Here is a 25,348-nt window from a genome sequence, read left to right on the forward strand (position 1 = left end):
GGGCCGCAGGGACATGCCGGTTGCTTCTGGTCACTTCGCGGAGCCAACCAGACTTAATGGCCTGGCAACCCGCCCCCTGCGGCGGAGCAAGCCAGCGCTCGCGGCTCCAGTCCAGCGGGGGGGAGGAAGGGGGGGGGGGGGCGTCGAGGCTCAGGGCCTCTGGCCTGCAGTGTGGAGACTTGCTGCAGGCCGGCTGAAATGAAGCAGAGGCTGGATCCAGCCTGCAGGTTCCCCACCCCTGAACTATAAGTTAACACAGAAACCGAGCCGAGGTCCATCTAGCCTGGTTGCCCACACTACATGCAGGAGGCAGTTCTGGGACGATCTGCTTTGGGGGGAAGGGGGGGTGTCTCTGACCCCGTTAGAGGCTGGCTGATGCCTGGGACCGGGATGGTTTCCAGTGTTCACTGTCCAGCCCAGGATCTGCCAGCTGCTAAGCTCTCGGCCCAGTGACAGCTGTGGCAGTAAAGTTTCACAGGCCAGTCGCACATCACCTTCCCAGAGGTTTCCTACTTCTCCCAGGGCTACCCAGGTCAAAAGCAGATTGACGAGGACACTCGTTTGAGGGCTGGGACAGGCAACGTTAGCCCCAGTCCAGCAACCATGCGAAGTTTGGGATTCTCATGCCCCACCAAAGCTGGAAGTGTCTAGTGCGGGCCCCACTGCAGCTGGGAATTCTCCCCTCGCATGGGGGGGGGACGGAAAGCACCGGTGTACAGCCCCTTACAGCACCCCACAGAGCCCTAGGAAGCTCGCCAGAGGACCCCTGGAGACCCAGTTCTCCTGCCCTGCTCCATCCCAAGAGCGGAACGGCTGTAGGGTCACTTGGACCCCTAGCCTCCCATCTGGCCTCACAGAGCTCCACTTAGTGGATTTCAGGGCAGGGATTTGTCAGGAGCAGGTATTGGGCAGGGTAGTGCCCCGTTGGATCTCCCAGGCCCTAGAGGCTGCAAGAGTCATTCAACACATGGGGTGTGGGGAGGTGACTCGCAAACTAGTGCCAGCAAAGCCACGAGCGGTCTACGGGGCAGTACTGCACGAGCTCCCTTCCCGCCCCCGGTCTTTTTGAAATCTAGACGTGGCAAGCAGAAGCGTTGGTGCAGGCATCAGTCGCCGTCCCGGCCTGCCCAGCGCTGCCCTGCCCAGACCCCAAGGGCCATTTCCACAGTGCTGGGACAGCCCAACTCCGGCACCAGGCCCCTCCGACTGGTCCTGCTGGGGCTGCAGCTTGGGCTGGGGCTACCTCCTTCACCCAGCACCTCACCTGTCCTCGGGCTCCTCTCCCACCTCCTGCTCCCTGCAGCTCAGGCTGCCAAGTTCCCCCAGGCCCTGGTCTGACTGCCCCCTGCCCACCCTCCCCTGCCCCACCTGAACCTCCCCCAGCCCACAACTGCACCTGGCCCACCCCATGGGCCCCCCAGGCTGCTCCTCTCACCAACACCACTTCTCAAAACGGCCCCCTCCCCACTCCCAGTTCTCCTCCCCCCAAGCAGCCCCCTCTGCCAACCTGCACTGGGACCCAAGAGGTTAAGGGCGAGGGCTGCTGGGAGTCTTCCAGGTGGGGGTGGGGGAGGAGAGGCAGGCCAGGCCATGCTGTTGCCACTTCAGTCTGGGCCACGGGCCAACACCGCCACAAACAAAACAAAGCCACAAGCTGGAGCCAGAGCAAGCACCAGCCACTCCCTGCAGGGAGGGCCCGGTGCAGCCGCTTAGATGCCAGCCCCAGCATTACTGCCGGCTCCCTGCTCCAGGCACTAGCCCGGGGGGCACCAAGTGCTCAGGGGGGAACTAGCTGCCTGATGGTCTCCCTTGGGCCATTTGGGTCTTGGCCAAAAGGATCCTTCCACCTCCACCACGGAGCGTGCAACAGAGCCAGCCCCAGGCCTCCGAGGAGCCCTGGAGCTCGCAGGCCAGAGACCCGCTGCGGGGCGCTGCTAGGAGACGGCTGCTCCACCCCGAGCCGCGCAGCAGCTGCCAGGCGCGCCTCACCTCCACCAGATGGTTGTCTGGTCCATACAGCTCCTTGTCCAGTTCGATGACGAGGCTCTTGAAAAAGGAGGAGAACTTCCTCTTCTGCTTACTCGGCTGAAAGAGAGGAACCGCTGCAGTGCTCGGCCTGCCCTTCCCCAGGGCCGGGGGGCAGGAGTGCAGCAGGCCATAACCAGAGCCCCAGTCCTCAGACAGACAGGGCGGGGGCTACACAGGCAGCGCCTCAGCTGGCTGCTCGGAGATGGTTGTGGGCACATCAGAGCTGCCATTGGTGCTGTGGGGCCCAGGGAGCACAGAGCTGTGCCAGGCCCTTATCAGGCTCCAGTGACACATGGGGCACAGGGAAGGGGGGCTGGGAGTTTGCAATGTCAGGCTGTGGAAGGGGTGCGATGGAGAGGCCCTACACAGCTAGAAGTGAAGGGCCACTCTGGGGGAGGGCTTGGGAACCTGTTCGCACATGGGGGGGGCAAGGGGGTGCTGCCGGTGCTGTGGGGCTCTGCACAGAGTACCAGGTGCCGTGTGGACATACACAGCCTCCCTCACAGCCAGGTCAGACAGGCCAAGTCCAGAACCCAGGCAGGGCCAGCGCTGCTCCCTGTCCCGTGGCTATCAAAGGGAAGATCTGGGCTTTGAGAGGCTCCGAACATGGGTGGGGATAGACGGGGGCTGAACAGCTGCAGGGACAGTTCTCAGCTCCCCCGTGCGGCACCAGCCGGCGTGGAGGCTGCCAGGCTGGCAGTCAGTGTCCTTACATCCTCCAGGAGCTTGCCTTCCACGCGCAGCTCCCACGAGGCCACGCGCTCGCTACCGTCCCCCTCCTCCTTGCCCGGGGTGAAGGTGTTGGAGATGTAAATCCGCAGCTTCCGCTTTTGCTGCAGTGCAGAGAGAAACAGAGGAACACTCCAGTTTCAGCGAGCACCCAGCACCCACCCCAGAGCCTCTCCCTACAGAGACCCGCTGCCGGGAGGGGGAGCACCATCTCCCATAGCCATCGGGGAGGGGGCAGGAGAGAAGCATGCACACAGGAACCGACAAGGCCAGACCTTGGCTGCAATCTGCCCGTGCTGCCCCCGAGCTGCACAAAGGTCTATGAAACTGCTGCTCGGCTGCACGCTCCTCTTGGTCCCAGCGGGCTGGAGAGCCACCTCCTCCATGCGTATCTCGGGAAGGCCCGGGAGCGAGGTGGGCCCCATTCAGATGGGGCAGCTCCATCCCCTATTTTTGCATGTGGCTCATGGCTATATGTCCTTCCAGTAAGAGTTGGATCACAAGCAGGGGCTGCCCAAGCAGGGGCTGTCACGCACCGTGAGGGGTTTCTTGATGGCCTCCTGGATTTCCATTCTCTTCCGGGCAATGGTCTGATCCAGTTTGCGCTCAAAGGCGAGAAGGTCCATGTAGGCCTGAGACTCTGGGACCAGCTCCCGGATCTACCAAACAGAGAGCCCATCACAGAACCGCCGTGGGCCCGCACTGCACGCCTGCCCCTTCCCTGCAGGGACGGCTTGCCGGTCTCCGCCCTCACCAGGCCGTGCACACCTTACGGCTCGCTCCCCCCATACCCTACAGCAGCAGCTCCCAAGTCACGGTTCTGAGCCCAGAGTCACTAGCACCACGGAGCCCGGCAAGGTGGGAGCCCAGCTCGGCCTTGATGCCATTTGGAAAAGCTGTCCAGTACCGCAGACAACCCCCGGGACACCCTGAAATCCCCACCCCAGCTGAATGGGCCTGACCACCATGACCTCAACACCCCAGCTCACATCCCCACCCACAATGCCTGGGGTGTCTGGGGCTAGGTATCCCAGCTGTCCAGGCCCTGACTAACACTCTACAGCTGTGCGGCTCGCCCCAGCAGGCGGGCGCGAAGACAAACCTTCCCCACAGTCCATCTCTGAGGCCTGGTCTACACTACGACTTTAATTCGGATTTAGCTGCGTTAATCCGAATTAACCCTTCACCCGTCCACACTACAGAGCCAGTTAATTCGAATTAAAGGGCACTTAAAATCGATTTCTGTACTCCACCTCGATGAGCGGAGTAGCGCCAAAATCGATTTTGTTAATTCGAATTAGGGTTAGTGTGGCCGCACACCACCGAATTAATGTGGTTAAATTAATGGGGTAGTGTGGCCGCACACCACCGAATTAATGTGGTTAAAAACCGAATTAATGTGCTTAGTGTGGCCGCGCACAATCGAATTTATACAACCTGTTTCCCAAATTCGAATTATCTAAATTCGGATTAATCCCGTAGTGTAGACATACCCTGAGGATGTCATTTCGTTCCGGAGTAGCGTCACTGCACGCGTGCCCAGCATGGGCCTGCAATGCACCTGCCAAGCACTCCAAGCCGGGCGCTCGCCAACCAGGGCTGGCGGCACGTTCCTGCCCCCATGGGCACTGCCACCCAGCTCGGAGCCTGCCTCTCCACTCTGCAGCCAGCCTAGGGCTCAAGCCCAGCAGGTGATCTCGCACCGGCGAGGGACGGGCACACCAAACACCCCAGTGGAATGGCCTTTGTCAACAAGACCAGAGGCTCAGAATGGGAACAACTGCTCAGGAGCTCCAGCAGGGCTCTCGAAACCAAGGCACTGTTGCTCTCCCCCAGCCCCACCCTGGGTAGCCCCTAACCCATGGGCATCATCTTCCCCTGCTGCTATAGAGGGCACTTCACCTCCCCTCATCTCCACCCCACTGAGGGTGCCTCAAGACCCCGGGCACATAACAAAGAGAAACCATTCCTCCTACAATTCCCATTCCACTGGCATGAGTACACCCCACTCCGGGGCTGGGGCCAGGTACCCTCGCTCAGCAGGGAAGCAGCACTTACCCTCTGTGGTAGGACCTTGTCCGCCATCTTCCTTCTTTTCAGCCTGCAAGCAGCACACAGAACGGCAGCATTAGGTGAGCGCAGGCTGAACTCCTGAGCAGCTTCTAACACCCACGTCAGACCAGAGACCCATGCACTGGGGCTCTGCAGACACACACACACACACACACACACACACACACCACCCTGCCCCTCAGCACTGCCTCATTTGTACCACAGCTTGTTATTGGTCACAGTGGCCTGCAACTCCAGTAACTCCAGCCTGGAACTCAGAGGGTCACAGCAACTCTCGAATCATGGAGAGTCAGCCACCGAGCCAGCCCTGAATCCCCTGGAGACTCCACTCCTTGCTGAGGGCACGAGAATCAACCAAACAGATCTGGAGTTTCTAGGCCACGCCGTCTCCCCGGCTCAGGAGTGCACAAGACACATCACAGATTGGTCAGTCAAGACAGCTCGTAACAGATGGGGGTTGTGACCTGAATGCCCCCAAGCTTGGGTCTAGCTACCTCTATGCACCGCCGCAGCGCTCTGGCTAACAGCAAGGGGCAGGATGGGGAGGGCGGGGAGTATCCCAGCACCTCCCAACATCCTCCAAGAGCTGGACGTTTCTGCTGAGGCAATCAGCAAAGCAGTTATTGTGGACACTTGAACTGTCCTCGTTAGGTTTCAGAGTTCGGATCATGCTGCCCTGAGGCACCTCGGATCCTATGATGATGCCCTCTCTGCTGACCGTCAGCTGGTGGCTGAGAGGAGAGGTCAGCACAGGAAGCCGGGAGGTCCAGTGTTTGGAGCTGTAGCTCCGACAAATGTACCTGCCCCTCTGGGAAGGAGGCAGAGCGAGGGAGGGGGCTTCTGGACATTTGCCTCCTGCACCACCTCAGGCTGCTGGGGAGCCCTGGCCCAGTAGATCTGCAGCGAATAAGGGAGCAGAGCCAGTGCAGTGTATGCCATGGGTCAGAGCGCAATGCCATGCTGCCCATCCTTCAGAGGCCGAGCTCATGCCATGGGAAGGGGTCCCTCGCTCCACCTTTCCTCCCCCCGGCCCAGGCCTGGCTCGTGCTGTGGAGATCACAGGAGGTAAACGAAGGACTCTCAGGGGTTTTCCCCCCAGAAACAGGGACACTGCCGGCAATCGGCTGCTTTCACGCCCCTCATTCAGCCAGCTGCATTTCCCCATTTATCTAAATTCCACCTCTGCTCAGGAACCTCACCCAGACGCACAGAGCCAGTGATTCCCCTGAGTGAGTCTCTTCCCCAGATGCCGGCAGCCAGCTCTGTGACAGCATGGAAACCTGCATCGATTCCCAGAGCACAGGAGCTCTGGCCTCATACAGTACAGCTGGGCTCTGCTAAAGGGAGCTGCAAAGCTGGGGTAATGCACCTTCATTCAGGTTTTGAAATAACCCGGGACCCAGGGCGCAGCCTCCATTAGACCCACGAGAACCTGCCCTGGGGCCCCTGAGAAACAATCAACAAACCCTCATGAAAACAGAAACAGAGCAAAGCGATTAACAGCACTGTAAACAACTCCGGATGTGCTGGCACGGCCGCTCGGCTCGAAAGGAGGAAGAGGCCAAGTGAACGCTGCGTGCCAGAAAGCTGGCTGCCGCAGGCCCTGACTTCGGCTATCAGCCTCCAGCCCCACAGCAATCCCCAGAGGGCTTCCCTCTGCTCAGCCAGCAGCGTGGCAGGGGCGTGGGGCAGACACACCATAAAGCCCCTCTCAGGAGAGATCCAGAGCTCCCATTGCATCTGGGCGCCTGCCAGAGCAGGGTGACAGCAGGAGCCCCACTCACACCAACATTGCTTTTGTGGTGTTTGTTTGGGGGGGGGGGGGGGGGGGGGCACAGTTCTCAGAGCCCTGTGCCGCTCAGGGGGCGATTAGCAAGTGACAGGCACTGGATCCCCACAGCTCCCCGCAAGGGCACTAGTTGGGGAACTGGAGGCAGAGGTAGATCAGGGACGTGCTCCCAGCCTGGAGCCCTTGGCAGAACTGGGGTTGGTTGGGATGCAGCGGCCCAGGCCAGAGCCAGCGCTCTAACCACCCCGTCCCCATCCCGAGGTCAGGCACATCGTCACCAGCACGGACACCCTTACCCTCGCCTTTGGCTTGCCAGGGGGGGCTGCGCCTGCGGAGCCAGCAGGCGCTTTCGAAAGGGATCCATGATCGACTGTGGCATTCCTGGTCGCATCGGAGAGGCTGCTCCATAGGGGGGTCCTGACGGGGATCCCACCTGCAATCCGGTCATGGGCATCCGGCTCCCCGGCGGCATCCCAGGACGCTAGCAGGAGAGAAGGAGACACGGTTACCTTGGCAAGCCTCCTGCTGGGCTCTAGCAGGCCACACGGCCCAGGAGTCTGTGCACCCAGCTGCTTGCGGCACAGAATGGAACATGCAGGCGCTGGGAGAACACCCCACTCCATGCACTCACGGGGGAGGGCAACGGCGCAGAGCAGTGGCACAGCCAAAAAGTGACGGAGGAGGGGCAGTTGCACAAGGTGAGGGCTCCTCGACATTCGGGTTTGACCCAGAGATAACTAGTTGCTAATCAACTCCTAAGGCTAGACTGGAGACACTGCAAACACCTGTGTTTTACCCTAGGCTGAGCACAGAGCGCTGGCCCCTGCTGAGCGGCAGTGTGGGGGGAGCACGGAGCACAGTCAATCCCTGAGCTGCAGCATGGGAGGGGGGCGCAGAGCGGAGTCACGCACGGAGAGGCAGCGTGGGGGGGCCCGGCTTGGGGGCCCAGAGAGATGTCACTTGCTGAGATGAGGGAGCACAGCGACATCACCTGCTGAGCTGCAGTGTGGAGGGAGGGGCCACGCTGTCTGAGCTGTGGGGGGGTCACAAAGTGCCATCATGGGTTGAGCTGCAGCTTTTGCTACTCTAGAAAATACAAGCAGGGAAGTGGAACAGAAAATGCAGAAGTGCAAGCCGCAGGGAGCACACACACCCCGCTAACGGACTTGTCAGTACATGGGAAACCCCCTTTGGGGTCTAGGCAGGTTCCACCACAGGCCTGGCCACTTTCACTTCCCTCTGGGAGGAGGAGGGGGACACAGGCTCAGCACAGAACGAGGCTCCCTGCTCTGGGACAGGCCCTCCCTGCAGTAACTAGGCCACCACGCTGATTCCCTACCACACGGGAGCAAGGGCACCACGGGATGCGCACCCCGAGACCCATATCGCACTCGGCAGCTACTGGCGGGAGGTTCTGGCTCCAGACTGGCCTGGTGCCTGCCCGAGTGCTGCAGCGCCTTGGCTCAGGGCACACAACGGCCTCTTAAAGCATGGCAATGGCCTTCACACGGCTCTGGTTATGAGTGCCACGTGCCCAGAGGGGGTGTGCATGGCTCAGGGCGGGTGCTCTCTCCTGACAGCCCCAGGACCAGGGAAAATCCAGTTCCCTAACGGCCCATTGGCCCACTTACACGGACCTTTAGGCAGGCGGTATCTGATTGGGTGACAAAGGCTGCACGGGGGCCAGGGGGGTTTGTGGGACATTAAATGAGCCCTGACGACCCCTCAGGAGGTACGAGCTTGATCCTGTGACCTCTGGCCTCATCTCGCGATCCCCCCGGGGATCCAGCAGCGCATTCCTTGGAGGCTGTAAGCCCACAACTTCATGCCTCAACCTCCTCTCCAGGATCCACCTTCACACAGAGCCGGGCCCAGACAGGTACGATCCAGGGCACCCAGAGCATTGCATGCTGGGACCCGCAGCCTCTGCCGCAGCACTGCTGCGCTGCACACAAGGCTGCAATTGACCTCATGTTACCTACATGAAGTGCAGCCCTTGGGTGCTTGACAAACTGCCAGCGTGGCCGCTGGCTGGCCAACGCCGCAGGGCTCCCTGGTTTGTTTGGTCTGCTTTCCGAGATCTCAAGAACGGGCTCCCTAATGCCAAGGAGGTTGTGTGGTTGGGAAAGTCACCAAGCCAGCAGGACAACATTTCATTGCTGCCGGCAGCTCCAGAACATGCCGAGACAACACCCACTGTTCCCCGGCTGCTTTCGCTTGGGCCCTGCATGTGACGGATGGGGTTGGAGAGCACGGAAGGAAAACGGACTGAGCCGTTGTGTGGGGAGCACTCCCTCCAAGGGAGAAGAGCTCGGGGAACTGACTCAACGTAAGAGCCGCGTAACGGACAAGCAGCAGTGCTGCTCAGGGGCTCAACAGGAGCAGCTGCCGGCCCTGATGCGTAAGGCACCTGGCACACTCGGCCACCAAACACAAAACCTCCTGAACAGGGATTTCTGCTCAGCCTGCCGCAAACACAACGAAACCCTGCAATAAAACAGAGAGGGACCCGTTTGGCTGGGCTGAGGCTCTCTGTTCCAGATGTGCACTCTGGAATGACCGTCGGGGTGCACATCACGGCCAGGTTTTGTACAGCTCTACATGACTACATGAGCTTGTCTGCATATAGCCAGAACTTCAGCTTGACGTCGGGTGATGTAGCGAGCGTTGGAGAGCCCTAGTTACTAAAGCCCTCTCCAGAACAAGCCTCCTACACACACTGCCCAAGGGGGTGAGACACTGATTCTAAGCGTAACAGGAGCAGTTCAGTCTCCATGGCTCACACAGTTGTCGACCACTCGGCTGAGTTCACCAATTAGCATAAAGTCTGGGTTTGGACTGGGGGAACGGGAACTGAGTCCCACCCAACTCATCTCCTAGAGAAGCCAAAGAGCCATTAAACAGGCACAGTTTCTACTCCCTGCTCAGCTGGGCTGGATGCAAACTGGTGAGCTACAAGTGAAAGGTTCTGACAGCTGCTAGATATGCTCGGAGGCCTCCAGTTTCTCAACAAGTGCCAACTTCACAGGAGGGCCTATAAAAATATTGTAAAAGTCCACATTTAAACACGTTAAGATTGCAAAGTCAGGCACCCAAAGTTAGCAAGTGCCAAGATTAAGGCTGCCCAGGCAATCGTAATTCAACCCACATGTAATTACAGACTTGTCACAATGCACAATCACATTTTTTTTCCCCTACATGGGCTGTCAACACACTGGAACCCAGGACCTTCAGATCCACAGTATAGACCTCCTCCACTTGAGCTAAAGGAGCAACTAGTAGCAGAAGTAGGCTGCTGCCCAACGGGCCATTACCGTTTCACAAACAGTTGTATAATCTCCTGGCAAACTGTCATGGTGCCCTCTTGGGGCTGGTCCACAGAAGAGTATCAGAATTCCTAGGTTATATTAATGGCTCTAGAGTAGAGCATGGCACAGGGTTACAGACAGGATAGACAAGCACATAAATGTGGCACATTCATTCCGACAGGCACTGTGGCAAATGGATAAGCCTTAGTTCTATCTTACTAGAGATCTGGGCTCTATTCATAGCGCTTCCTGAAGTCACCTTGGGCAATCTTCCAGTTACCCCCATTGTGAAGTATGGGGAATTCCAGTCGCCTAGATTCTAACATTTAATTTCAACAATTCCACCTGTCACTGAAAACACAGAACAGAATGAATTCTAAGGGGCAATGCTTGTGTAGAACTTGCACAAAATTAATTCATTTTGCTTCCGATTTCCTTTGTTGGCACTACCCAGCAAGCTGAACAATATTCCCAAACGGAGAGCAATCACCAACTAGATTGTTAAACGAACTGCTTATCATTTTACCTGGTAAATAAAATGAAGCTGTTCTGGGGACATTTATGGGCCTTGTTTGGTGGTTTCCAGCTCCCCCAGTTGGGCCCACTCCTCGCACATTCTCTCACAGCACTGTTGCCGCTTTCTCGCTCTGCTCCCTCCCCATATTTCTTAATTTCTCTTCCCCCATTTTTCCTCTCCTGCCCTGCTAACTTCCCCTCTTTCCCCCAACTTGCTTAAAGGACAGATGCTGCGGAGGATGGAGAGCAGCCAGCCGCTGATGGTTCTTGTGACTGAGGTGGTGCTGTAGGGGGGGGAAAGGCAAGAGAAGCTGGAGCCAGTGGCCCCATCTTAAAGTGCATCTCTGCTCTGATAAGCAACAACGTCAAGATGGCATCATCAACAGATCCCCACACAACCCCCCACGCGGGCACTGAAATCAGATCTGCTGGCTTTAGAGACACAAATCAGTTTTACTGCTTTTTACTCCGGATTGCCCTACACAGTCCGCACAGGCAGGAATCTATTCCTTCTTGGACACCACCACCACAAAACGTTTCCCTTGTTCCAGTCAGTTCCACTTGCACAAGCCCAGCCGCCCCCGAGCGCTCTCAGTTCCTTCTTGCCGGCCAGCTCTGATGCAGAGGGGTAGGAGGGCGGGCCGTGGAATAGACATGTGCAACACATCTTGAATAACAAGTTACAAAAGGTTAGTAACCGTTTTTTCTTTTCGAGTGATTGCACATGTGCATTCCTCTTTCAGTGACTCACAAGCCGTAATGTGGGAGAAGGGATCGGAGTTCACGTGCACACAGACTGGAGTACAACTCGTCCAAATTTAGCATCGTCTCTGGAATACTGAGGAATGGCATAAGGGGATGCGAAGGTGTGAACTGAAGACCAGCCGCTGCTCTACGAAGGTCCTGGTTAGGGACTTGCACAAGGAATGCCGTTGTGGCTGCCTGTGATCTTGTGGGACGTGCTATCGGTCTCCCTGGCAGTGAAACGCCTGCCAGGTCATAAACATGAGTGCAGGAAGTTCCAAGATGAAATTCTTTGCAAAGGGAGCGGGAGACCCTTCATTCTGTCTGCTATGGCCACAAGTAGTTGGGCTGACAAACAAAACTGTTTAGTCCTGTCTACGTAGAAAGTCAACGCTCTTCTGACACCGGAGCTGTGCAAACACTGCTCCTCTCTATTGGCCTGTGGTTCTGGGTAAAACGCAGGTAAGTAAACTGACAGGTTAATATGAAAATTAGATACCATTTTAGAGAGACATCTCGGAGGAGGGTGCAAGTACACCTTGTCCTTAAAGATCGTATAAGGCAGTTTGGCCCCCCTCCTGTAGCTACCCAGAAAGCTTTCTGGCTGGGGCTGCAGGGTACCATCCCAAAGACTTTAGAGTGGTTCTAGAGCCCCTCAAGCCATGGAGCTTAGACTCAGTTTGCTGCAAAAACAGCAACGCCACTTCCAAGGGCAGGTGCCGTAAAGTCTGTTGGACCTCTTGGGGAAGCCCCGTGGCTTGCAGCCAAGAGCTCCCAGGTGCGGCCACTGCAGAAGCCATGGACCTAGCCGCCGCGTCTGCTGCATCCAGCGCAGCCTACAGAAAACATCTCGCTACAGATTTCCCCTCCTCAACTGAGGAGAACTCCCACCTAGCGTCTCCAGCATCACGTCTCTGAACTTTAACAAGAAGTCCCCCACGTTAAAATCATACTGGCCCCAAAGCATTTGCTGGCTGGCAATCCTGAGCTGCAGCCCCCCCGCTAAAATAAACTTTTCTACCGAACAGATCTAGTTTGTGTGTGGTTTTTGATCTATGGGTCGCCCCTTGCTGCTCTCTTTCATTAGCTGCTGACACCGCCCAGAGGGGTGGACGAGGTATTCAAACCCCTGGGAAGGCACGTAGTATTTACATTTGGCCCTTCTTGAGGTAGGGGGAAGGGACAAAGGGGTAGGTCAGAGAGCCTTAACAGGGTCCCTAATTGCCTCATGAATAGGTAAAGCCACACAATGGCCCTGCTGGGGCCAAAATGTCAACAAGGCAATGAGGATTCTGGTCCTGGGCTCAGGAACAGGTGGTGCCTGGTGAGCAGGTGTCCCCCACCTCGCCGAGGACACAGAACAAGAAGTCTCATGTACGACCTAGAAACTGGTGGGAAACTCCAGGGGTTCCAAAAACGCCATTGGTCTGGTGGTGGGCCCCAGAGACCTCCTGGCCACCCCCTCAGTGGTACTCCCGCTGAAGGTAGTGCCTCAATGGAGAGTAGTGAGAGCAGCTCTGAGGCTGGGAGACACAGGAGCCAACCTCTGATTCAGACGACGACTCTCCCTCCGCTGACCAAGGAGGGGCTGCTCCCGACGGTGCCAAAGACCAACGCCGAGTTGGAGAACGATGCAGTACAGCCCATATTGCAGGATTCCCCTTGCATGGTATTGACGGACGTGCAATTTGAGGTAACAGAGGCTGACACAGTACCAAGTGGTGCACCGATGTTGCTGGTACCAAGAGCATGGTCTCCTGCACCACTGGAAATACCGGCACCGAAAGGTTCAGCAGATCTCTTGCTGCTGCAGACGCATCCGGCATGGTCAGTACCGAGATGGTCTCGGGACAGCGCGGTGCCGCAGATGTAGCAGGCACACCCTCAGGCTCTGGCCTCGACAGCACCTGCCTTGGTGCTGGAGTCAATGCTTGCCAGCTTTGGCAGTGCCAGAGAAGGGGAGTGCTTAGCTTTAGGCTGCACTCTACTCTTATCCCCACGCCTAGATGACATTGGTGCCAGCAACCTTCCCCTCTCAGCTGCCTGCTTAGAGGTTTTATGCCTCTTTCTAGGCACTGGGGAGGATGAGCAGTGCTGGGACTCCGGCAACTGGGAGGCATCTAACTGATGCCAAGGCACTCGGTGCAGAGTGTGACCTACTGGGCTCTGAGAGAGGTCTTAGCATGAGCAAAAACTTTAGCCTGGCTTGTCTGTCCTTCCTTGTCTGAGGCTTAAAGTCTTTGCAGATCTGGCAATGATCCTGAATATGAGCTTCTCCTAAACACTTCAGGCAGCCTGAGCGTGGGTCACTTACGGGCACCGGCCTAACCCGAGAGACGCAGGGCCTGAAGCCGGTGACGAGGCATCCCTTGGTACAGGGTAATGGAAAAAACCCTAAGTCCGGCCAAAAAAGAAAACTTACACTATTAACTAAGTACTAACACTATAAATCTAGAAAACTCTCTAGAATTAATTTACAACCAACACGCAGAGCACTGGCTAAGGCAAGCCAAGCAATTCCAAGAACCGTCACCGGCGGTAAGAAGGAACTGAGGGAGCTCGGGGGCGGCTGAGCAGACACGCAGCAGCTGAGGGCAGTCAAGCCAGAGGAAAAGTTTCCAGCGACTGTGCGCAGGGCTCATGCTCACCAAGAATGGAATGGACGGACATGTGCAATCACTCGAAAGAACCTTCACTGTGGTGAAACAGAAGGGGGATGCCCAGCTTGACTTTCAGGCTTATCAACAGCAAGGAAATTCACACAGGGCAACTATTTCGACGCAGCCCTAAAGCTGACTGGTGTAGTTTAGGCTGGTAATTTTTCTGGCGTAAGCCTATGACAAGCTTGCCCAAGTGAGAGGATGTCTCCAAAGGCCAGGGCCTGACCTGGCCAAGTCTCTGCCAGCCAGGGTGCAATGGCTCTGTGGTATCCCCAACTCCTAATCTCATCACTTGCTATTCCTCTCACATACATACGCTAAAGCAGTGGTTCTCAACCAGGGGTCCGGGGCCACCTGCGGGTCCGCAAAGCATGACTGGTATTAGACTCACTAGGGCCCAGGGCAGAAAGCCAAAACCCCATCACACAGGACTGCAGCCCAGAGCCCCGACCCTGCCACGTGGGGCTGAAGCCTAAGCAACTTAGCTTTGCAAGGCCCCCTGTGGTGTGGGGCCCTGGGCAATTGCCCTGCTTGCTACCCCCTAACAATGGTCCTGGCTTTTAGATACAGAAAAAACATTATGGCACAGCCGGGCCAGGGAGTTTTTAACAGCATGTCGGCGGGGGCCTCAGAAAGAAAAAGGTTGAGAACCCCTGCTCTAAAGTAACCAACCCCTGACTGTCATTCTTGGGATGTGTCCACCTCATTCACTGTGCTATTTTATTCGGTCAGATTTCTGAAGCTTGGGCAGGAAAAGGAGATCTCTTTGGGGAGGGACTTGGAGGAGCCTGGAGTCAGCTCAGAGGGTGTGTCTGAAAGCTTGCCATGAGTGATAACAGCCTGTATGAAGATTTCTTGAAGCTGACCTGGCATGGGGAAGCCTGCAGAGACCACGCGGCGCCAGTGGGGAGAAGGGAGGCCTCATGTTTGTAAATGAAGTGTCAGCACCATGACAAAGGGATCTTTGATGCTTGACTTTGGCATCACCTCCACTAGTGCTTGAGCAGTCTTCACCCACAGCTCAGATTCAGCCCTCTGTCCAGGCAGCACGTCACAGACCTGGGTTCAATCCCTTGCGTGAGAGGAACTGGAAAGGCAGAATCACACAAGTAGATTCCCCATCTCCTGGTTTATCCTTGCGGCCTTGTTAAACAGCTGCTTAGAGAATCCTCTCAAGGACAGAGCAAAGCCCCTACTGGTTTGAGTTCTACCAGCAGTATCCATGGTACTGGCTTGTGTGTTACAGCCAGCATCATCAAAGCGAGTCCTAGCTCTTAGCACATAATGCCCATCCTGACTGGGGTCTGCCAGGGTCTCTAGTCTCCACAGTCCTCGATCAGTGACCCTGCCACCTAGAACTCCTCACATTACTCCAGCTGATGGGCTAAGCTAAGGGCAAAGCTCGGACGTTACACTCCAAGGAAGATGTTGGACAATGTCCAGAATTCCCAACAGAGAACGAGTGGAGCCATTTGGAAGTGGGATAGAAAATGTTTGCTTCTATTCCCTCCAGAAGCTGAAAGCATGGATGGAGCAGTCTACAGTGGAGTGGTTCATTCCAGATCAATGCATAGGCCTCTTGCACTTTGGGAGCCCTGCTTGGCGTCAGCTTCCCTCAGAAGTAACATGAGTTTGGCATGCTTCCTGATGAACATTTGACTGCATGACAGAAACCTACATGCCTGCCAAGGGCTCCTCTTGAGAAGGGGGCAGGCCAGGAACTGGAGATGCTGCAAGTAGGGAACCGAAGGGGAGAACTAACTTCAGTGCTCGGTCAGCAGAGAGAAGCCAAGCCAGACAGTCTGAGGCCCTGTCTACACTACACCGTTTTGTCGACAAAACAGTGGAGGTGTACACACTGCAATGCTCCTCCCACCGATGTAACTCCCCTGCTGTGTGGGCATCATAAAACCACCTCAGCGAGAGGCTCAGGGCTTGTGTCGGTGTTGTTGGGGTTCCTTACATCAGCTGCTGGCTGTCATTCTTGTCAATTTCATGGCTCTGCTGTGAAAGCTGGGCAGAATCTCACTCCTCCTCAGCTGGGAACAGGGACGTGGGGGCAGGCAGCCTGCCTGCTGGGAGCCCAGGAGCCTGTGGGGCAGCCGGGCTCCTGGCAGGGAGCTGAGAGACCAGGCTCTCTGCTCTCCACGGTGCCCTTCTTAGGTCAGTGGACGTGCTCCTGGTGAGGACTTGCACCACCGACCCAACGAGGGTAGTGTGGACATGCACCACCGCAGTAATTCATGCGATGGCTGTAAGTCAACCTAACACAGGTTGACTCATCTTTGTGGTGTTGATATAGCCTGAGTCACACATTGTTTAAAGGAAGAAAGTGATTCAGAAAGTAATGGGAAGAGACAGTCTCTAATTCTCTGTTCCTCTTTGTCCCAATGTAATGGCTCTTCTCTACAACTTAACACCAAGGAGCAACACCCTCTCAGTGCCCAGGACTAAGGAAAGGATAATCCAGAAGACCTCATCTGTCTAATGAAAATGAGGAGTGGTGCCACTAGGATGCAGTATCAAGTTCCCCGCAAAGAACACGTGCACAGAGAGCACTTCCAAGGCAGGCAGTGGGCAGGGGATATGGTTGAAAGTTGTAGGAAATCAACGGTGACTGAAACAGACAGGTTGCTGCGACAGGGGCAGGTCCATGGTACGCCTGGTGCAGACCACAATATGGTCCTTGCTCTGGTTTGCATTTCAGGATCCTACAGGCCGTAAACGATAGTTGTCACTATCCGTCAGTTCCCAAAACTGAATCCAGTGTAGCCTTTAAGAACAAAGAGCAAATGGGGCTTTCCTGACATGGCAGAAGCGTGTGATCCAACTTCGTGTACACTGACGTTTATGGAGAGAGCCACATGTATTCTTGCTTGGGGCTTTGGAAGCAAGGCCTGGATGGATGCCCAGTGAAGGCAATTTCTGCATGTTCCTCCAGAATCCCCATAAGCCAAACAGCAATGTTTACTGTTCTGACATGCAAAACAAACCCTGTTCAAACAGGATTTCAGCTCAGCTTTCAGAATGATGCGAGAGATCTCTTGGATTTTGAAACTACATTATCCATGCTGCAGAAGGGCCCAACGCCCGCGTGGCATTCTGAGTCTATGGCTGTTTCACTTCCCCTAGACTCAGTTTGCCAGTCTGTAGAACAGGGATAATACCTGCCCCCCAGGGACATCAGGAAGCTCAGTTTGTCCAAGGGCATTGAAATCTTCAAACAGAAGGTATCAGAGGAAGGCAACATTAAGATGTTGCCTGGTCTCCTGGAAATCCCAGTACAGACTTCTCCCCTAGCAGGACTACAGCTGTGTAAGACAGTGGGTCTCCTGAAGACAGGAGGGTAGTGAATAAAAGGGACTGGGAACAAAGCAATGACCAGAACCACGGAGCAGAATTTAGTCACGTGCTGGCGATGTTGCAAGCACCAGCCGAGAGATTTGGGTCCCGACAGATTTGCTTGCGAAGCCACAGATGTTACAGGTCAGAGGATTCTGCCTTCAACTCAATCCGGGCATGAAGCAAAGCTTGTGCCAGAACCCACAATGGCCGCTTTACTGTTCGCTGCTACCGCAAGGTCCCAGGGTGAGAATGGGGGAGACCGAGGGAAGGGAGAGAAACAAGTCAGTTTATGCTGCACATCAGGGTCCATTTAATACAAGTAAAAAAAATCCATTTCTGACATTCTGTCTCCCCAGCGCACTGTACAAACGGTGCACAAGTTATAACCTGAGACTTCTGCACCTGCCACTGAAACATACCAGGCTAAACCCATGCCATCCTGCATGCAAAACATCACAGAAGATGACAGACTCACACACTTTATGGTCTCAGACAGGCAGAGGGAAGAGACAAACTGAGACGGCCCAGTAAAAAGTAAATGCAAGAGTGAAAACATCACAAGCAAATCCGAGAAAGGAAGGAGACAGCAAAGGGAAGAATTTAATCTATCAGAGGGGGGAGCCGCGTTAGTCTGTCTCCACAAAAACAACGAGGAGTCCGGTGGCACCTTAAACACTATCAGATTTATTTGGGCATAAGCTTTCGTGGGTAAAAAACCCACTTCTTCAGATTTTTGTGGAATTTAATCTGTAGCCCAGGCATTAAGGCAAAATGAATAAGGAGAAAGGGGTACGATTCTCACCCAAAAGGGAGTGCTGAAAAGACTAGCTTTCTACACCACAGGCCACAGTTAGCAGCAGCATGAGAAGCATCACTACATTCCCACAGAAAGCTCAGAAGGGAAACAGATCACTGAACTGGCCCCTCCGGTAAGGACTGCTCTCTCCAGACCCCGGCTAAGGAAAGGAAGACTATAGAAAAGAGAGGAGTTGAGGGAATATCTGCAGAAAGGGTGGGGTGGGGGCACTTCTCAAGAGAGGCAGCAGAGAAAGAACTGATGATGGGTGGAGTGGAAGCCTCAGACAGCAGGTTTCACAGAGATTTTACATCTAGATTAACTCCAATCTCACCACCTCAGGTGCTTTCCTCTTGGAGGCAAAGGGCTGGGTATGACTCACTGTTGCCTCTCCCTCCTCAAAAGAGAAAGCAGATGATTTAAGCGACCATACAAAGTTTAACTCAGATGTATAATCTCTTGCCCTCTCAAACCACCGCCGTTCGGGAAAGGAAGGGTTACACCCCAGCGTAACAGCACATCCATGTAGCTGTTTTTAAAGGACAGATAGTCCCTTGCTCAGCTAGAACCCTAGTCCAGGTCATTCGCTCTCATCTTGACTCCTAGCAACCCGGATCCCTTCTCAGAGTCATTCAAAATGCTGCTGTTGCTGAAATCTTCTTGGCCTGGCACTTTGTCCATGACACCCCACTTCGAGTCCCTCCACTGGAGCTAACTTCTACACCACAGACAAGTGGCCTGGTGCAGATTCCCATTAAAAACTCCTGTGAAATATATCTATAGCTGGCTTAGATAACCATGTATTCCTATGACCGATACTCCCTTTACTGTGCGTTACACCCATTAAATCGTATCCCAGTGAGACTGCAAGCTCTCTGGGGCAGGGACTGCCTCACTGTGTGTACAGCACTACGGGGCCTCTGCGTGCTACTGCAATACAAACAACTCTTATTTCAAACAGCCTCTAAACACCTTGGAAAGAAGATCTTTCTCATTCAGCAAATACTGATCAAACCATTTCTAATGGAACATGTAGCTTTCTGTTCTATTATTTCTATTCTGGCATAACATCAGTACCCGAGATAGTTAATTTATAGGGCAGAGCCACTAGGGGCAGCAAAGAGCACAACAGTTTTGTAGAGGTCCTACATAAAAGAACTGAAGGCGCTGTATCAATCATAAAGCCGGCTCTTTCTTCACCAGAATGTAACCAGTTTAACATGGCCGGATAGCTTAGGCCCAACATTAGATCTGTGCCCTTGCACATGAAGGATGCCCTAATTTTGACTGAATTAAACCATCACCTAATTTGCATTAAAGAGTACAAATGGCACTTGGGTCCCTGTGTGATCAAGATGGAGCATTTCAGCCTGGGACTCAGCCTCTAATGGCTGCACTTCCACTTTCGAGGTGAAAAGCACAGCAGAAATACTGCAATTAAATTCCTCACTGGTTCCTCAGACCACACCACTCCCTTATTCAAATCCCTTCGAGAGCTTCCCTTGCCAGCTGCAACAAGCTCCGGCCTCACCTCCTCACTATCAAGACTCTGCCCGTCTCCAGACTTGTCTTTTTTCTGCTCACCAGTTGTCTTCACTCTAGCCAAGCGTCCCCCTTTGTAGCCAGTTTTCTGTCCGACTCCTTCTATGCTTAGGATGCAGTTCTCCTCATGATCGAACAGTCCCCAGCACCACTGCTCAAACCCTTCCCTCAAAAGCCCTTCTGCTAAGCCCTTCAGCAGTGACCTCTGCCAGGGCCCTGCACTGCCTCCAACTCCTCTGGACACCCATGTGTCAGAATTAGCTGGCAAGCTCGTGGGAGGCACTGACCGGGTCTCCTCATTCTGTACTGTGCCAAGCACCTTGGCAAAGCTTGAATAATCGTCCATTTTCTGATCCTCTTACTCAACCCCCCTTTGTTGTCTAAACTCGACTGCTGGGCGCCATGCAAAGGACAAGGGTCTGGCTATTCTGGGAACACCAGTAACTAACCACTAAGTTAGAAGACTTGGTGCCACTAATTCATGGGGGGATTAACAGAGACAAAACCCCCTGACGCCGAGACGAGCCACCTGCTTAAACTCCCTGCTCGAGCTGTTAATGAAACAGCCAAGTGATACACGAGGATGTAGAAGGATTAACGTATCATGTTAATAATCCACCAATTAAAGAGCCCCTGAGTACTCCCCGGCACAGACCCAAGTCACTGATGGTTACTGTGTCCCTCAGAGCCTGAACTGTGGAGTAAGTCCCCAACTAAACCAAGGCACACCAGGTCTGCATCTAATGTGGCCATGAGGCCTACGCCAGCGTTCTCCAGATGCACAGAACAGACGGCAGCACCCCCCTCTGATCTAGTGCTGTGAGGCTCCAGTGAGGAACAGCCATGAAAGTGAAGGGCTGATACTACTCTCTACAGCCAGCCAGTGTGGAGACAAGTATGTAGTCGCTATTAATGCATCCCAATCGTGACCCACAGCACCCCTTGTTACCCCAGCTCTAAATCTCAACAAACCCTTGTCAGCATACCTCTGTCCTGCCCTATGGCACCTTCCACAAATTTCAGATGTGGGTCTTTATTGACTAGTTTAATGACACCATCTTAGCATCTCCACATACACCTCTACCTCGATATAACGCTGTCCTCGGGAGCCAAAAAACCTTACCGCGTTATAGGTGAAACCGCATTATATCGAACTTGCTTTGATCCACTGGAGTGTGCAGCCCCCCCCCGGAGCACGGCTTTACCGCGTTATATCCGAATTCGTGTTATAGCGGGGTAGAGGTGTACTCTACACCAGACAGACAGAACACAGAAGTTGTACAGTATGCAAAGATGCTAGGATTGGTGCATTGCGGGTGATACCGTTGAAAGGAAAGCCCATGTGACAGCATATTAGCGTGGTCAAGAGTTGGGACCCTAGTGGGTTAATGCTCAGAGTTTTGTATATTACCTTGATTTGAGATTTCCTCGCTTTTTGGTGTTCGAGGGAATAACTTGAACAGCCTTAACTCTGTGTTAATGATGTTTTCAATGTGGAAATTTCCTAGGCTGGGGGATGTGTTGTTTTTTAATTCGTGGATATAAATGGGGGTGGGCTGGTGACCTGGAGGTGGAGACTAGCAGAGGGGTGGAAGATGGGCTAGTTGGAGACTGTAGAACAATCAGGTCTCCTAAACTCTGGCAGAGAGCCTTTACCCAACCCTTCAGCCTGCTCAGAGCGAATTGCACCAGCATGACCAGCTTTGCACGCTGAGGGCAGAGAGTTTGAGTGACAGTTATAATATTACACTCCTCACAAAGAACGCTTTAGACAACAGACAGAATTGTTTCACTGACTCCCAAACTTCCCTAGCTCGGCTCGCTGGCCAGCTCCACTCCAGAGACCAGTGTCCATCCCCTGCTTCAGATTTAAAAATTTTATTAAGATGATGTTAAAAAAAAAAAATAGTGAACAGAGTTTGAGCATAGAAGTTTCTGGTAAGCAGGAACCTTCTCCCTCCCCCTCCATTATTTTCCACTATCTGTCCAACTTTCTTCAGGTAAACTATATGTGGAAATCTAAAATTTGGGCATAGCTGTTATATCTGCAAAACATGCGCATAAATATTGACTTACATGAGAGCTCTGCTAAAGGGGAAACGGAAAACAGGGGAACTGGAGAAGCTTCAGTAGAAAACACCATCGTCGCCTGAGGTTCACACTTAGCTGTCTGCAGAACGGTTTGGCTTTCACACAAACAGAATGACCGTCCCACAAACCCCAGGTGAATCTCAGGGCTGCCCCTGACATGGATTCATGTGCAGCAGTTCCTGCTGGCTGTTTACAACATCCTATGCTGCTGACACAGAGAGCGTTTGCACAGCAACACCACAAGTGAGTCAGCGTTCATCCGCTAACCGTTTTTCATGGACTTTAAGTGGCTAAAAGCCATGGAGAACCAGGGAAAAGAAGGCATAAACAGAGGCTGCATAGGGGACAATCTGCAGCAGCATCTGGACAAAGTTTCTTTAACATACTGATCACATGCTAGATTTCAATGGAATAAAATTCTCAGTTGACAATATGCCTGTGATATCACCCTGCACTGTGACAGTTGCCATCCTAAGGAGGAGATGTTAATCCAAGAACCAAGTCTGGTATGTGTTAGAGATCCCATAGCACTTTTTGGAAACTGTATGGGGAAGAAGAGTCTTGTACTAAGACACAGGGAAGGGAATCAGGATTCTGTTCCCAGTTCTCCCACTGGCTTGCCATCCAACCTTAGCCAAGCAATTCAGGCCAACATTTTCTAAAGCAGGTTCTAACATCCAAAGCTGCGCACAGAGGGGCTTCTTGCTGGCCTACTGCACATCCATGATCCAGTTCACCACCTCAGAAGAGGTGAAGCAGCAAGTGGGCTGCCAAGTAGCCAAATCAAGCCCACAAATGTTACCTCCTCTCAGCACCTGGGAAAGCGAAAAGGGCTGTTTGATGCAATTGGTTTTTTGTTGTTGTTGGTTGGGGTTTTTTGGGGGGGGGAGGGGGGGAGAAGAAGAGAGATGTTGGCTGGATTCTAGCACATTCCTATTGAGTACTACAGCTACCCATAGATATTATGCACACATTCCCCTACAAGACCCAAGAAAAGCAACTCCATTCTCCACCCCACCCCTCTGTCAAGCAGCTTTATCACCTCCACAGAACAGCCTCAGAGCATATGTCTACACTGCAGCTGGAAGTGTGCCTCCCAGCCCGGGTACATAGATAGTGTGGATGCTGCACCATAGGCTAGCCACCCGAGTACAAGCTTGTCCAACTCCCTGGGTCTGCACTGGAGTGGCTAGCCCATACCGTCACCTGGGCCTCGGCTATTGTCAGCAGCGTGTGTCTGTCTACCCAGGCTGGAAGGCCATGCTCCCAGCTGCAGTGCACATACCCTAAAAGAGTCCAGTTACCAGACTCTTGTACAGAGAACCCGGTCGGGGCACCAAAACAGCAAAGAACCGAATTGATTGGGGTCTGTCTCCTGTCCTGTTATTTTCTAATGATTCTCATGCACAAACCCCTTCCCCCAAACATACACAATGCTGTTTTAGGCACCATAAAAGCGAACCAAGCTTCTGGTCAATATAATCTGGTTACCTTTCAAGTAGAAACGACCATCTCCATTTCATCCTCTCCAAAACAAAACAACCCCCCAAGTGACAGCTCCTACCAGGAGACACCCCACCCCGAGCCATCTGAAAAGGATCTCAGCCGAATTCAGAAACAGGAAGCGAAGCATGAGCTCATTCCCATGAGTCCCTGGAGGGGGGAGCCATATACCTCTCCCAAGTTCCCCCACTGCTTTAGAGAACAGGGTGTCCATAAGTAGGCCTCCTACAGCCATTTCTTTTTAAACTAGTAAATGGAATGATCACATCCAGCCCCATGGTAAATCCACCCATAGGGCAAGACCTCCAAGTCTCAGGACCCAATTAGCAAAGTTACAGATTCTTCTTCAGTTGACATCTTAGGCCCCTTTCCCTGCTTCTTCCAAATTACGTTGTGGAATAAGAGCCAGAGCGGAGGAGCTGGAATTAACGTAGTGTAACCATTGCCCACTTGATCCCGGGTTACTGCTGCACACTCTGTTTTAATTAGACCCTGGCTGCTGCTGGATGCACAGGCAGAAACTGAGTCCATGAGCAGGTTTTTCCATCTGTGCCTGGCATGACAAGCGTGACACATTTTTTTGAATGCAGACTTTGCTGCCGTGACCCGGTGTAACCTAGCGCAACGTGCTCTGTGTGGGGCCACGTTCTGAGAGTACCTGGAAACCGAGGCAGGTGGCCACTTTGTAAAGCGGAGTGTACCTGGTGCCACCGTGGTGTAAGGACTGCTGCACTGAACAGTGTGAGACCTAGTTACCTGAGAGGCTGCCCTGCCACTGGGCCACTGCCGCAGCCCGGGTCAGCAGAGGCACTCCAGCTGGTGGAGAGCCCAACCCCATCAGGGCACTGGACTGGAAATCATTTCCTCCCTTGGGCCGGAGCTTGGCTCCCCGGGGGAGGGCTGCGGGGTGCGCAGGGACAGGGGCAAATTGGAAGGATGGTGTTTAGCCAGGTGTGGCGCTAGGAAACTCACCCATCCATGGCAGGGGAGCAAAGGGGGCTTCCTGGGGCTGCCACCACCCTCCTCCTCCTCCTGTCCAGCACCACATGGCACCTTCCCCCGGTCCCTCCCCAGTACTCTCCCCACACCCCCCAGTGCCCCCCCACACACACAGTCGCCCCTCTCCCCCACGGCCGCCCCCTGCCCAGTGCCCTCCTCCCCACACACAGTCCCGGGCTACACGCAGCTCCTCCCTCCACACACCCGGGCCCCCACAGTGCCCTCCACCAGCCCCCCACCTCCAGCCCCTGACTCCCCCCAGTGCCCTCCCTCAGCCCCCACAGTGGCCTCCCCACGCACCCAGCCCCCCCCACATTGCCCTCCCCAAACCCCAGCCCCCACGTCCCCCAGCCCCCCCACATTGCCCTCCCCAAACCCCAGCACCCCCAAACCACACACCCCAGTTCCCCCCAGCCCCCTCCCTCCACGTCCCCCAGTGCCCCCCCACGCACCCAGCCCCCCCCAAACCCCAGCCCCCCAAACCACACCCCGCAGCGCCCCCCTCCGCCCGGAGCCCTCACCTGGTACTGGACGACGGCGGGCCCCATGGGCCGGTAGCCGGCGGCCCCCGCTGCGGCCGGGCTGGCGCCCCGCATGAGGCCGGGCCCCGGGGCGGAAGGGGGCGGCGCGGCCCCGGGGGCGGGGGTCAGGGGGCTGAGCGGGAACGCGCCGCGGACGGACATCGGCTCCCGCGGCCCCGCGGCCCGGCTGTTTACTAGGAAGCGGCGGCGGCTCCCAGGGCGAGTCCCCGCGCGGCACCCAGCAGTGCCCGCCCCCTCCCAGAGCCCCGCCCCCGGGCCCCGGGCCCCGCCCCCAGCCCTAGCCCCGCCTCCCGGGCGCTGAGCCCCGCCCCCACACCGAACCCTGCCTCCTCCCGGGCCCTGAGCCCCTCCCCCAGCCCTAGCCCCGCCTCCCGGGCGCTGAGCCCCGCCCCCACACCGAACCCTGCCTCCTCCCGGGCCCTGAGCCCCTCCCCCAGCCCTAGCCCCGCCTCCCGGGCGCTGAGCCCCGCCCCCACACCGAACCCTGCCTCCTCCCGGGCCCTGGGCCCCGCCCCCAGCCCGAGCCCCGCCTCCCGGGCCCTGAGCCCCGCCCCCACACCGAACCCTGCCTCCTCCTGAGCCCTGAGCCCCGCCTCCTTCCCTGGGCCCCGCCCACAGCCCGAGCTCCGCCTCCTGGTCTCTCTGGGTACCGCCTCTGAGCTTCAAGCCCCGCCCCCGGCCCT

At 55.3% G+C, this 25,348-nt stretch overlaps 1 protein-coding gene across 1 annotated transcript; it reads right to left on the reverse strand.

The window, feature by feature from the left end:
• Nucleotides 1-1,989: 1,989 nt before the first annotated feature.
• LOC112108592 (SWI/SNF-related matrix-associated actin-dependent regulator of chromatin subfamily D member 2) lies at nt 1,990-24,869 on the reverse strand (the record flags this gene model as incomplete). Its single annotated transcript, XM_026647251.2, has 6 exons — nt 24,645-24,869; nt 6,916-7,100; nt 4,816-4,858; nt 3,294-3,416; nt 2,742-2,861; nt 1,990-2,085 (listed from the first exon to the last, which is right to left on the reverse strand). Coding segments are annotated over exons 1-6 (729 nt in total), but the record flags the coding sequence as incomplete, so codon positions are not given.
• Nucleotides 24,870-25,348: the final 479 nt, after the last annotated feature.

This window comes from Terrapene carolina, unplaced genomic scaffold (assembly GCF_002925995.2).
Source record: "Terrapene carolina triunguis isolate 2854851 unplaced genomic scaffold, T_m_triunguis-2.0 Scaffold51616, whole genome shotgun sequence".
Taxonomy (NCBI): Eukaryota; Metazoa; Chordata; order Testudines; family Emydidae; genus Terrapene; species Terrapene triunguis.